Below are 13203 nucleotides of genomic sequence, written 5' to 3'. Positions count from 1 at the left end.
TGTGGATTAAATATATTGTGCGTTGATTGATTTGAATATGCATGCAGTGAAGAACATTACTAGCCAATTGCAAGGTAGATGATGGTTAAAAGAATGTCGTGCAAGGTAGAGATTCAAAAACTAAAAGCAGCATCAATCCCCGCCACAGCAGCATAATTTCACGCCATGGAATATTATCTGTTGCGGCGCCATTTTATTTAAAAATAAAAATAGCATACTTTTGGACGAACGTTAATAACAAACCTCCAAGCTTCAACCACCACGGTTAACATACGTTTGGACTACGGTTAAAGACTGTCGTCCAACAAGTCTGCGTCACCGTCTGTTTTCAACTGCCGCAGTGATATAACTGTTTTATCATGGTTGGACGACAATTTTTTTTATATGTCGTCCAAGCATAACCCGCCGCAGCCTGTATTTTGTAATAGTGATCATATATGTATGTATGTTTATGTATATGTGATTTTCCTAAGGAATGCAGGAATCAAACATATCAAGATTTACATCCCGAAAATGTGAGATTTAGTTACCACAACTTCTTAAACATGCTACTTTTTTTTTTTGTTTTAATGATTAGAGTTTATACAACTATTCCATACTATAAAACTGTAAAATACATGATCGAAGACATGTACTAGCCGATTTCATCTCTCTAATTATGAAGAAGTAAATAATGAAACGAAATGAGTCAGTCTCTGGGGGTGACACGCTGGCAACGGGGACACATTGAGAGAGTGGGCTCGCAGGTGTGGGGAGACATGGCATTCACGTGTGCTTTCATGGCTCTCAGCTCTTCCACTTCTCTTTGGAGCCTTCTGTTTTGTTCCCTCAGCGATCCGAACCATCGCTTCAAGTACTCGCATTCCATCTCTGTCTGCTTCAGCTTGCTCCTATACATCATATATAAGTAATGAATATATATATATATATATATATATATATATATATACATGTGTCACGTGTGTGATGTGACATAGTACACATGCACGTATCTAATGATGAAAGTGAGAAGACACACACACACACAAGAGAAGAGACACACCTTAGACATTATGATCACCAACAATATATAATATTTCTATATCCTATCCTGCTATCAATGCTTTAAATTACGATTCTTACAAACTTTGGACAACAAAACAATCAGCTTAACCCATAACATTGCAACATCATTTATGATTTCATAAAATGTCTACCACCGGACCAATATTTACTATCATATAATTATTACAATTCATCAAATTCATCATAATATATTTATGCGATTTGTGGTTATAAATTTTTTTTTCTTTAATTTACACAAAATCTAAGAAAGTGCAGTTTCCATATTAATATTTTATTTTGAAAACAATTATATATAAATTGTGGAGTTACTATAAAAATATAGAGCCTTATTTAATTGGTGAACGTGAAACTACTAGTTTGTAATAGTAACGGATTGGTTATATATAATGCATTAAAGTTTTCATTAATGACTTGAATTTCTTAAACATTATATTTTTTTTCTTATTGTTGTGTTTTTACTAATACAATACCCGTAGTCAAACTAGTAACCCAAAATTATGTGTTTATTTTTTAGGCATGACTAGATAATTATCTTTAGCTTGATCCAGCGCTTGAAATGAGTAATGCGCTGGCAATTTGACCCGTTACCCGCGTTCCGGCCCGTTACCCGATTTATTCGGATCGGGTAATACCCGTTCTTTTTGGGTAAACGGGTAAACGGATAATACCCGTTAAGGTTTTAACGGGTCCGGGTACGGGTAACGGAATAGCCATCCCGTATCCGGTTACCCGGGACCCGACCCGTTAACTTTTAAATATTTAAAAATATAATAAATCATATGTTTACATAATTAGATGATATATTTTAAACATTGTTTTTAAAAAATATAATAAATCATATGTTTACCTAAAGATGATATATTATTTTTAAACTTTATATTGTTGATAGATTTTTATTTTATAAACGGGTAAGCGGGTCTACCCGACCCGCTACCCTTTTTTTAAACCGGGTAAACGGGTAACGGGTCCAATATTTTTAACCCGTTTACCCGGCGGGTATCCCCGTTACCCGGCCCGTCTCAAAATCCGGGTAAACGGGTCCGGGTAACGGGTAAAAAATTATAACGGGTACGGGTAACGGAATAGGTGTACCCGGCCTTACCCGTACCCGTTGCCATGACATGGAAAATGAAGCATTTAATTCTCATGAAAATTCAACGTATACATTTAATTCCCTTGCAGAAAAACTTGATATCATTAGCTTCCCTGTAAAGTCCTATAATCTCTCCCCAGAAACCAAGAAAATTGATATATTGCCCTTCAAAAACGTATATCCCGATAAGAACAAGAAAAAGAAAAAAGCGGAAGTGTAGAATCAGATTCAGATGGTATATTACTTTACAAGAAGAATATATATATATATATATATATATATATATATATATATATATATATATATAAGGAGTTTAATATTCTAGTTCTTTTAATATTTTAGACAATGTTTTTATTTTATTAAGAAAATAGTTACTTGACCGAAATAAATTGAATTAACTGACATAGTTAATTTAATTTAATTCGATTTGACAGTTATTTTTTAATAAAATAAAAATATTACATATTTTTTAAAAAAGATAATGAATTATTGAGCTACCTAGAAATCAAGCGTACTTTGGTTACATATTTTTTTAAAAAGATAATGAATTATTGAGCTACCTAGAAATCAAGCGTATTTTGCCTGCAGAGTTTGGTTTTTTTGGGGTGAGGTGACTTAATTGTTCATTTATATTATGTCAAGGGCTAAGCTGAATATATCAAGAGAAAATTATAAGAATAATATATTAAAAGAAGAGTGTTTCTTCAAATTATAAACATTTATTTTTTTTCATAAATAAAACTGTTTACACTAAACAAGGTTTGTTGAAGATCAAAAACAGTAATAGAAGAAAAATCATTTACAATTTGAAATATCTATTTTTGCAATAAAAACTTATAAATATACTATTTTTTAGATTAATTTTAAAGCATTATCACAGCCAATTTCCACAGATTATCTACACCTTACTTAAATTCAAACTGACAACTAGTAAATCATATAAATTCCGAGAAATTCATTGTTCATGACCTAGCTAACTACATGCCATGCCAGGCCGTAATATAAACAGCACATATGCGTATATTAATAAACATTATATATATATATGTATATATATATATATATATATAGATGTCTTTCTTTAATTCCACATATACATATACATATATATTAACATACCTGGCCCTACGGTTTTGGAACCACACCTCAACTTGGCGTGGTCTCAGCTTCAACTGCAACGCCAAACCCTCTTTCTGTTTCTGCAAATTTATTTAGATAAACAAACTTCCAAATTCACATTTATTAACAATTAATTAGTGTACTTAATACAAAAGACACGGAAATTGCTCAGCTTAGATAATACTAACAAAGACCCCTCTTGATGTTCTACTTCTACATATAAACTGTGTAATTTATATATTAAATAGACGAAACAAACAAACATGTACGTATGCATATATATATATATATATATATATATGAGTTTATAATATTACAGGGTTTAATGTGTGGTGTTGTCTGAAACTTTCTTCTAGAAGACGAGACTGTTCTTTTGTGAGACGGAGTTTCTTTCGAGCCGGTCCATTAATATCATTGTTTATCATAATTTCTTCTTCTTCTTCTTCTTCTTCCAATTCCATACTCGCTCTTCTCATCCACTCTTTTTGCTCATCATTATCTTCTTCTCCCATTGATGATCTCGGCAGTTCGTTAATGTCCAGCTCTCTAACTAGAATTATATATATTATTCAGGGTATAGAATTTAGAACAATATATGATGAACACATATATGAACAACACAAAAGAGAAAAAAATAAAGATCCATATTAGAAACTTTACATGTACACACATATTAGTATATATATATATATATATATATATATATATATATGAATATGTTACCTGAACGAGAAGAAGAGAATCCTGGCACACATATGGAAAGCTCCAAGCTTGAAGGGCTGGTAGGTACTATCGCCATATACAAGTTTTTAATATTCATGATCTATATGATTGAAACTTTGCAGAGAAAACAAGACCAGAGATGTACAAGAAACTAATTAAAGGATTTGTTAAGCTGAAGAAAACAAGAGAAAGTAAACATATATATAAATGAAAAGGGTAAAGTTATAAAACAAAAAGGAGACTCGAAATGAAAAGCACAAAACCATATAATACATACAATGATGACTTGAAACAGGGAGAGGAGGAAAATTATTTATTTATTTTTTTTGTAAGGTCAAATACAGATAGTGGAAAAGAGGACAAAAGACTTAAAAGAAAGAAACCCCAGAGCCAAAATAAGTAATATATAAATAATTATATGTATCACGTTGGAGAAATTAGGAAACGGCCGTATTATTACGATATATATATACGTATAATTATACGTGTATATATATATATATATATGAGCACAAATATAAATATATTGCTTTTAATTATTTTAATTTTAGGGGAAGAAATGTGGTCATGGCCGTGGAGTTGGGGTAGGGTTAGTTTGACTGGAGGTCGTCAAGTCAAAGGGTGAGACCATCTGATAGATGACACGTGTCCCAAAGAAGACAAAATGGTTAGTGTGGGAAAATTAGCGGCAAGGTGGCTTTGAAGTTTAAAACGAAATTAAAATCGACATCTCTCTAATATATATAAATAGATATATGGGTATAGTCTGTTTGTCGGTTCAAAGGTCAGCTGCCAAAATCATTCGTTTCCCTATGAATCACTCTCTGGGGTCCTCCGCCTATACTTCTCTCTCCCAATTTTATAGAGAAAATTTCATTTTATAGACCTACAAATTAACAAAATATTGGGATTAGACCTCACACTTTAAAAATATCTAAAAATTGATTTTTGTCCCAATTTCGGACATAAATACCTTTTTGAACAAATACACTCATTTCACTTTCACTTTCTATCTTTTCAATCCCTATTTCGGTCTTTCATGCTCGATTCCGACGAGATATAACTCAATGAGATACGAGGGAATCCGACGAGCTATGATAACATAAAATGACAAAATTTTACGTGAATTTGACTTTTTCCGCGTAAAATGTTCAAAAAATATGAATTTTATCGTATAGCATCGTACATTATTGTACGACATCGTACGGCATCATACGACATCGTACAGCATTGTACGACATTGTACGGCATCGTACGTTATAATTATAATGTACATTATAATTTGTATGAATTTTATCGTATAATTATAATGTGTCGTATTTCATCGTACGACATCGTACGTTATAATTATAATGTGCATTATAATGTGTATGAATTTTATCGTACATTATAATTATAATATATCGTATCTCATCGTACGGCATCGTACGACATCGTACGTTATAATTATAATGTACATTATAATTTGTATGAATTTCATCATACATTATAATTATAATGTATCGTATCTCATCGTACGGCATCGTACGATATCGATAATGTACGATGCTATACGATAAAATTCATATTTTTTAGACATTTTAAGCGGAAAAAATCAAATTCATGTGAAATTTTGTCGTTCTATGTGTTATCATAGCTCGTCGGATTCCTTCATATCTCATTAAATTTAGTTATATCTCGTCGGAATCGAGCGTGAAAGATCGAACGAAGGATTGAGAAGATATCTCAAGTGAAATGAGTGTCTTTGTTCAAAATGGTATTTATGTCCGAAATTAGGACAAAAGTCTATTTTTAGATATTTTTAAAATGTGAGGTCTAATCCCGATATTTTGTTAACTTGTAGGTCTATAAAATGAAATTTCTCATTTTATATAACATCTATGTGATAAATATATAAAACGAAACAAAAAGTTTAATAGGTGCTCCAGCAAGGTTTTTTTTTTTTTTTTTTTTTTTTTTTTTTTTTTTAAATGGTCATGTTCAATAGAATAGGGTTGACACATAGGGTCTTCCACAATATTCATGTTTGTGATCAAATATAATGGAAGAATTTCAGGAAAGAACACATTTTATGGTGTACTTGTAATCAACGTGTAATCTGATCAGTTGGAAAAATATATCAGCCGGTCTCAAATTGATCTCCGATTCAGAACTATCATTATCGAGAGTTTAAAAAGCTGAGATCATCCCGTTTAATAAAATAAAACTGGTGCAGTTTAAACAAATCAAAACTTTTCTGAGTACTTACTAATCTATTTTTACAATTCAACAATAGAATAGCTAGAAATTAAATTGGCCTAAATATTAATTTAAATCTTATATGTCCAACTCAAGCTGTTAGGTTTTAACAAAAAAATATAAAAATTAGAATTTGTCATATTTAATCTTATCGCAGTTGCAATTTTTAAATCAGCTGATGGTGTAAAATCAATCGTACGATTTTTTTTATTTTTTTATCTTTTTTATTTTTTATACTCAATCGATGGGTAAGTTAATAATGTTAATGAATGCAGTTTTGTAGTGTGTGTACGCGTGTGTATATATGATTCCACTGGAGGAAAAAAAAATAGTAGAAACGCTTTACAGTAAAGGAAGAATAGAGGAAAAAGACATCCTTTTTTTTTGGCATTGAGTTCAGAGTCTCATTCATATTTGAATGACTTTTGCTTTCAATTGTCTCCCAACATATCTTTTTGATGGTTTATAGTCCCTAAAAATACACAAACTTTTATATGTACGTACGTGTCTTTCACAAATACTTCTTGCGCATGGAAACGGTCAAATTATGACTGATTGTTCTTCTTTAAAATTAAAAGAGGATTGACCGTATCAATATTTATATAATATTTTCATAAATATATACTTATATAGTTTTTTTTCCACAAAAATATCTAGTACAAGAGTTTATGTTGCGCTGTTAAACAAACTAATTTAAATTTGACAGAAATACATGTAATTGTCTCATATTAAACACAATTTAGTATTTTTTTTTAAAAATTAATTAATATTATAATATAATTTTATAGCAAAATATTAATTAAAAATCACTTTAATATTATAATTAAGAATTTTTTAAAAAATGATATCACTAATACTCGATTAAATATTAAATAATTTTTAAAAATATCGTTTTTATGATAAAAAAAATTAATTTAGTATTTTTCTAAAAATGATATTATAAAAATATTAAATCGTTTTTAATATATAAAAACGTTTATGATATTTAAAAAAATTAATTAAGTATTTTTCTAAAAAGTTATTATTAATTCTTGATTAATTTTAAGAAATAAATATTAAATCATTTTAATAATATCATTAATGCTTAATTATAATATAAAAATCCATTTTAATTGATTATATTTATTATAAAAATGATAGTAATGATTTTAATTAATTGTAAAAAAAATTAAATCTTGGTAAGTTGAGGCTATAACGTATATTTCTGTTAAACTTAACTTGCTTTATTTAATAGTGCAAAATAAACTAAACATTATTTATTTTTACCATAAAAAAATCAAATAAGTATTGTTGATGTTGGACTTCGTCCTCCATCTAACACATAAGGGATTTGACATAATACAAGTTTATTGGATCCAAGCCCATACCTTTTGGTTTATGCAGGTTTAACAAGGCGCCAGCCCGTCGAACATGATTGATCCTCAACTCGATCATTAACAAAAGATAACCGCCTCCTGAAGACTCGGATAACAAGAGCTCGTCAGCAAGATCAATTCGCAACCACCCCTCACACGAATAGGTCTCTTGCACCAGGTGTCTCAATACGCGGTAGTGAGTTCCAACTGACGTGTGACGTGTCCTGAACGACCTAGAGCTCGCTAGAACCCCTTCTCGTACTATAAATATATGACAAGTAGGCCTTTTCTTGGCACGTTACTTTCTGGCAATCATTATTGTTATCAAACTCCAATCTTTGTACTGTTTATGAGTGATCTTAACAGAAAAGCCCCGATCTATTCTTATATTAAGTTTTCGTCTTCGTTTTAACTACGCATTTAATTTTCAGTTCTTTAAGAGATCGAATTTATCCTTATTATGGAAAATTGAGGCCCATCTATAAATATAAATCGACCCGTTTTCACCACAAATTTGTCGTGACTGTTTTGGTGTGATTTATTACATCAATAGTTTGGCGTCGTTTGTGAGATTTCTATCAATTTTCCTTATGCTCCAAGTCTAAATTCCTACCAAAAAAGCTTTCTTTCCTACAACACCAACCCCATGACATCTTCGTCTCCGAAAACCCCAGCATTTCGCTTGGAATTGATCCCCGGGCTGGAATTAATGATGGAGGTGCTCATCGAGAGAGTCGCAGTTCAGGATTAATTGTACCAGACCGTGATGAGAAGTGTCATCACTCTCCTCTAGGCACAAAGCATTGGAATCCAACTGTGATGGAGTGGGTCTCCCGTCAGTGGGATCCAATCCGAACGATGCGTGATCTAGCAGGTCGGGATGGAATCTCCCACTTGGAATTCAGTTGGATTTTTTCGGGAATCAAAATGACTCCCAAAACTAACCAGGGTGAAATCCATACTGAACTTCCACCTCCACCTCGTAAAATACAGCCGGACATGAGAACCCCTGGGAATGAGCATGCAGGGGCCCAATCCCCAGTGTATCGACCCCGTCGAGAATGTGCGAATTCTGTTGAACCGGCACCGTGTAGAGCGGAGCGGTCTATGAGTCGACTTAACTCACCTGCAAATATGTTTAATCATATTCTAAACATATTTTAAATTAAGTGAAATTAAAATACTTCATTTGCAATTCATAATTGTTAAACTATATTACAATAAACTTATTACTAATTATTAATTATAATTAAAACTAATTATATTTACTTACTAATTATATCTACTAACTAATTCAACAAATACATAAACAAAAAAAAATAACCTCAAACGCTGAGATTTCGGAAAGCTTCGGTGACTTCGGCGACGAGGAAGGGTGGCCGTCGGCGAGGAGGGGCTGAGGTCGTCGGCGGCGACAGGCTGGAGCGTCGAGCTGTCTCGTCCAGTAGCAGTCGGCGAGGAGGACGCGCTGGTCGAGGGCCGAGGGGACGGCTGGGCGGCGGCTGGTCCGGAGAGAGAGAGAGAGAGAGAGAGAGAGAGAGAGAGAGAGAGAGAGAGAGAGAGAGAGAGAGAGAGAGAGAGAGAGAGAGAGAGAGAGAGAGAGAGAGAGAGAGAGATATTGAGAGAGAGGGTGAGACACAGAGAGAGAGAGAGAGGCGTACCGGAGGAGGACGGCGTGGTTCACGGCGAAGGGCGGCTACGTGCGGGGCTAGGACGAGGTCGGGCTCGCAGGATACGGGCCGATGGAGGGCTGAGTAGCGGCTGGTTGGAGAGAGAAATAGTGAGATTGAGAGAGATGGTGGGACAGAGAGAGGGAGACATAGAGAGAAAGAGATAGAGAAAGAGAGGCATACCGGAGGAGGACGGCGTGGTTCACGGCAGAGGGCAGCTGCGTGCGGGGCTGGACCAAGGTCGAGCTCGCCGGAGACGGGCCGAGGGGAGGGCTGGGCGGCGGCTGGTCGGAGAGAGAGCGAGACTGAGATTGAGAGAGAGGGTGAGACAGAGAGAGAGAGAGAGAGAGAGAGAGAGAGAGATAGAGAGAGGCGTATCAGAGGAGGACGGCGTGGTTCACGGTGGAGGACGGCTGCGTGCGGGGCTGGGCCAAGGTCGAGCTTGCAGGAGACAGTTTCAGTGAGAAAGACAGAGTTACAGAGAGTTAGAGAGAGAGAGAGAGGTGACGAAATCGGGCGAGAAAGAAGAAGGCTCGGGTATTTATAATATTCTAAGATTATTGGATGCGATGCCGTCGCACCTAATAAACATATTCGGTGCGACATGTCGCACCTGGCGTCGCACCGAATATGAAATCACACAGCCAAAAAATTTCAGGGAGATTTTCTAGACCGTTTTAAATTTTGAAACCTTTAGGTGTAGTCGCACCTAAAGGTATTAGATGCGACGATATATTATCCGGTGCGACAGTGTCGCAATGAATAGCACTTAACTTTAGCGAAATATTTAGTTACCTGGAAGGATATCAGGTGTGACATGTTGCACCTTATACCTTATATGTGCTTAGGTGCGGCATGTCGCACTTAATACCCTTCCGCACCAGAAATGTGAATTTGTAGTAGTGAGCTCGCAAACAAACCCCACTCGAAGCCCGGTACAACCGTGATGAATTAACATTATTGCGGCAAGCTGTGGCAGAAACTAATGCAGGGTTGCGAGCTGTGAGAATGTGAGTTCACAATGCCACAAGCGTAGCAACCGAAATAGATCGCCTAATCGAAGAAACGCGCCGCACCCCATTTATCGAACCAATAACCAACATTCGGAACAGGGATGCGAGAAGGCTCAGACTTCTCTTCTATAAAGGGTTATGACCGCGTTCAGAATTGCTATCGGACGGGCTTGCCTGAACAACGACGAAAGAGACGCCGATTATTGTCGTCTCTTCGCTGAACACTTATTAGGGCCTGCTTGGAATGGTTCTCGAAAGTAGAAGAAGGATCCATCGACAACTTTGACCAGCTGTCGATGGTGTTTTTGAAGCACTACTTCATATACATGGTGTTGGAATAGATCTAGGGTTAAGAAAAGATTTATCGTTTCTAGCAAGCGGCGGCTTATAAAAAATTTCTTTGAAAACTTGTAAAATGTTTTTACAACCTAGACAAAGCACACGAACATATAATTTAAAATTGTAAAACTACATTTAGTCTTTACTCGGTACCAACCTCAAATGGATCTTGAACGTTGAGAAACCTTTGGAAGGTTGAAACGTTCATCTCCCCACGCAGCACGCCTCTCCCACTAGTCTTCTTGAACCTGTGAGCAACCACGAAAGTTTCTACCACTAGAGTCTTAAGAGAATGGTTGGATTTAGTGTGTGGGCACTTTTAAACATGATGACTCAAGAACAAGTCTTTGAGCCAAAGAGCTAAAACAAATGCTAGGTCTTATGAGGACCTAGGTGCCAAAACAAAGAACAAGAATGGATTCTAGAGAAAGGGGAAGGGGGGGGGGGGGGGGGGGGGGGGGGGGGGGTACAAGAATGTGTGCTGTGAGTTGTGAATGAGGTGGGGTATTTATAGGATGAGGATTATTTTCAAGATCTTCTACTCTCAAGGTTCTCGAACTTATCAGCTTGAAAAAGTTGCAAAGCTCGGAGATCGTCTGATGTATTTCTTTTGGCAGAAAAGGACGAATACCAACAACCAACAACCTCTGCAAGATCACGTGGCAATCGTGCGACTTCAAACCTGTGAGCTTTCCCTCAGCAGTCACATTTTTCTTCAAATTCCCAGCGACCCCATCTGGGAATTTGATAGATTGGAGGCACTCGGTAAATCTCTGCCTCTGATCAAGGGTTAAGGTGTACGATGCTCGCGGTTTGTACCATGAATCCCCTTGTTTTTTCAAGTGGAGAGCGGTCTTGATTCCCAAGTCCATCAAATCAAACCTCGCCTTATCTGTGTCGTAGTTCTTCTTTTCTAAGCTGAGCATGGTTCCGAGAAGATTCTCGCACACGTTCTTCTCTATGTGCATGAAGTCCATGTTATGCTTCAACTCCAAATCTGACCAGTACGGCAACTCGTAAAAGATGCTTTTCTTGGCCCAATTTAGTTCGCACTCGGCTCGCTTTCATTTTCTGCCCACGGAGCCAGCATGTTTGCCAGTTGTCGTACGAGATACACTAGCCAACTGAGCGAGTATGTCTTGCGGAGTCAACTTCTCAGGTTTACTGCGTTTCTCGTGGCGATCCTTGTAGTGATCGGTGCTTTTTCTCAATCGGTGACGCGTACGCAAGAATCGACAATGGTCGTAGTAGACGATCCTGTTTCTGACTTTCAAAGACGGCGTGTCAAGATTGCACGTCGGGCAAGCGAGATACCCTTGGCCACTCCATCCCGATAAATAGGATCGAGCCGCAATCGAAACACTTCATCGTTGGGTCTCCCACAATTCTTTCAGCTCTTCGACAACTGGCTGTAAGAACACGTCCATGTCCTTTCCTGGTGAGTGAGGCCCCGGGATCAAAAGCGTCAGCATCAAGTACTCTTTCTTCATGCATAACCAAGGCGGCAAATTGTACGCAATTAGTACCACAGGCCACATGTTGTACGATAGACTCATATCTCCGAACGGATTGAATCCATCCGCAGCTAGTCCAAGCCGCACGTTTCGAGGCTCTGCAGCAAAGTCTGGGTATCTCTTGTCCAAGTTTTTCCACGTCGTACCATCCGCGGGATGTCGTAGAACACCAACTTCCCTGACGCGATCTCTTTCGTGCCACTGCATCAGAAGCGACGTGTGTCGAGACGCGTACAACCGCTTTAATCGATCTTTCAGGGGAAAATATCGCAAAATCTTTTGCGGTATCATTTTCCCAGTTGGCTTCCATCTGCTCTCGTTGCATACTGGGCACACGTCGACTTCCGCGAGATCTTTTCGAAATAGGACACAGTCGTTAATACACGCATCGATCATCTCGTATCCCATGTCAAAACGCTTCAGCTTCGCCTTTGCCTCGTAATGCTTCTCCGAAATTCGATTACCAGCTGGATGAGACTTCTTCAAGAGCTACAAGAGTTCTGTGAACGACTTGTTCGTCCAATAGTTCGTGACTTTGAGGTGCATCAACGAAACCAAGAACGACAAAGAAGAAAACTCTTTGCATCCAGGGTACAATTCTGCTTCCAACTCGGCGAAGAGGTCTTCCACTTGTTCCTCTGCACGTACCTCGCTCTGGGTCGGCTCCGTAGCATCGTCGAAATCCTCGTGATCCCTGATATCCTCCACAGCACCGTGCAATCCTCATATTCCTCTCTGATCTGTACCTCCGATGGAATCTTCTTCATGAGGAAGGACGACACGCTCGAGCTCACCGTGATGATACCATTTTGTGTAGCCTGGGGTAAACCCCTTGTTCAGCAAATGATACCTGACAACCCCGATGTCGTGCCATCTCACGTTGTTGCAAGGTTTGCAAGGACACCAATATTTTCCATTTTCGTTAGGGAATCTTCTTGCAGTGCGAATAAACTCGTTAACACCGGTTTTGTACTGCAATGTCACCCGATTATTCTTCGTGATCCAATCTCTACTTGGATTGGACATTTCGCTGAATGAGAGCGAGAAATGAAAGTTTTGAAGAGTTATTGATAA

The 13203-nt window shown here is 37.0% G+C and overlaps 1 protein-coding gene across 1 annotated transcript; it reads right to left on the bottom strand.

Moving 5' to 3' along the window:
• Positions 1 to 613: 613 nt before the first annotated feature.
• On the bottom strand, positions 614 to 4261 carry LOC149393279 (homeobox-leucine zipper protein ATHB-17-like). Its single transcript, XM_089616334.1, has 4 exons — positions 4001 to 4261; positions 3595 to 3827; positions 3278 to 3357; positions 614 to 890 (listed from the first exon to the last, which is right to left on the bottom strand). The coding sequence occupies exons 1-4, from the start codon at positions 4095 to 4097 to the stop codon at positions 689 to 691; spliced, it is 612 nt and encodes a 203-aa protein (XP_089472460.1). The 5' UTR covers positions 4098 to 4261; the 3' UTR covers positions 614 to 688.
• Positions 4262 to 13203: the final 8942 nt, after the last annotated feature.

This window comes from Urtica dioica, chromosome 6 (assembly GCF_054948205.1).
Source record: "Urtica dioica subsp. dioica isolate 48M chromosome 6, U.dioica_male_clone48M_v1_H2, whole genome shotgun sequence".
NCBI lineage: Eukaryota > Viridiplantae > Streptophyta > Magnoliopsida > Rosales > Urticaceae > Urtica > Urtica dioica.
Note: the sequence above shows the minus strand (reverse complement) of the source record. Positions and strands in the feature narration are given on the sequence as shown.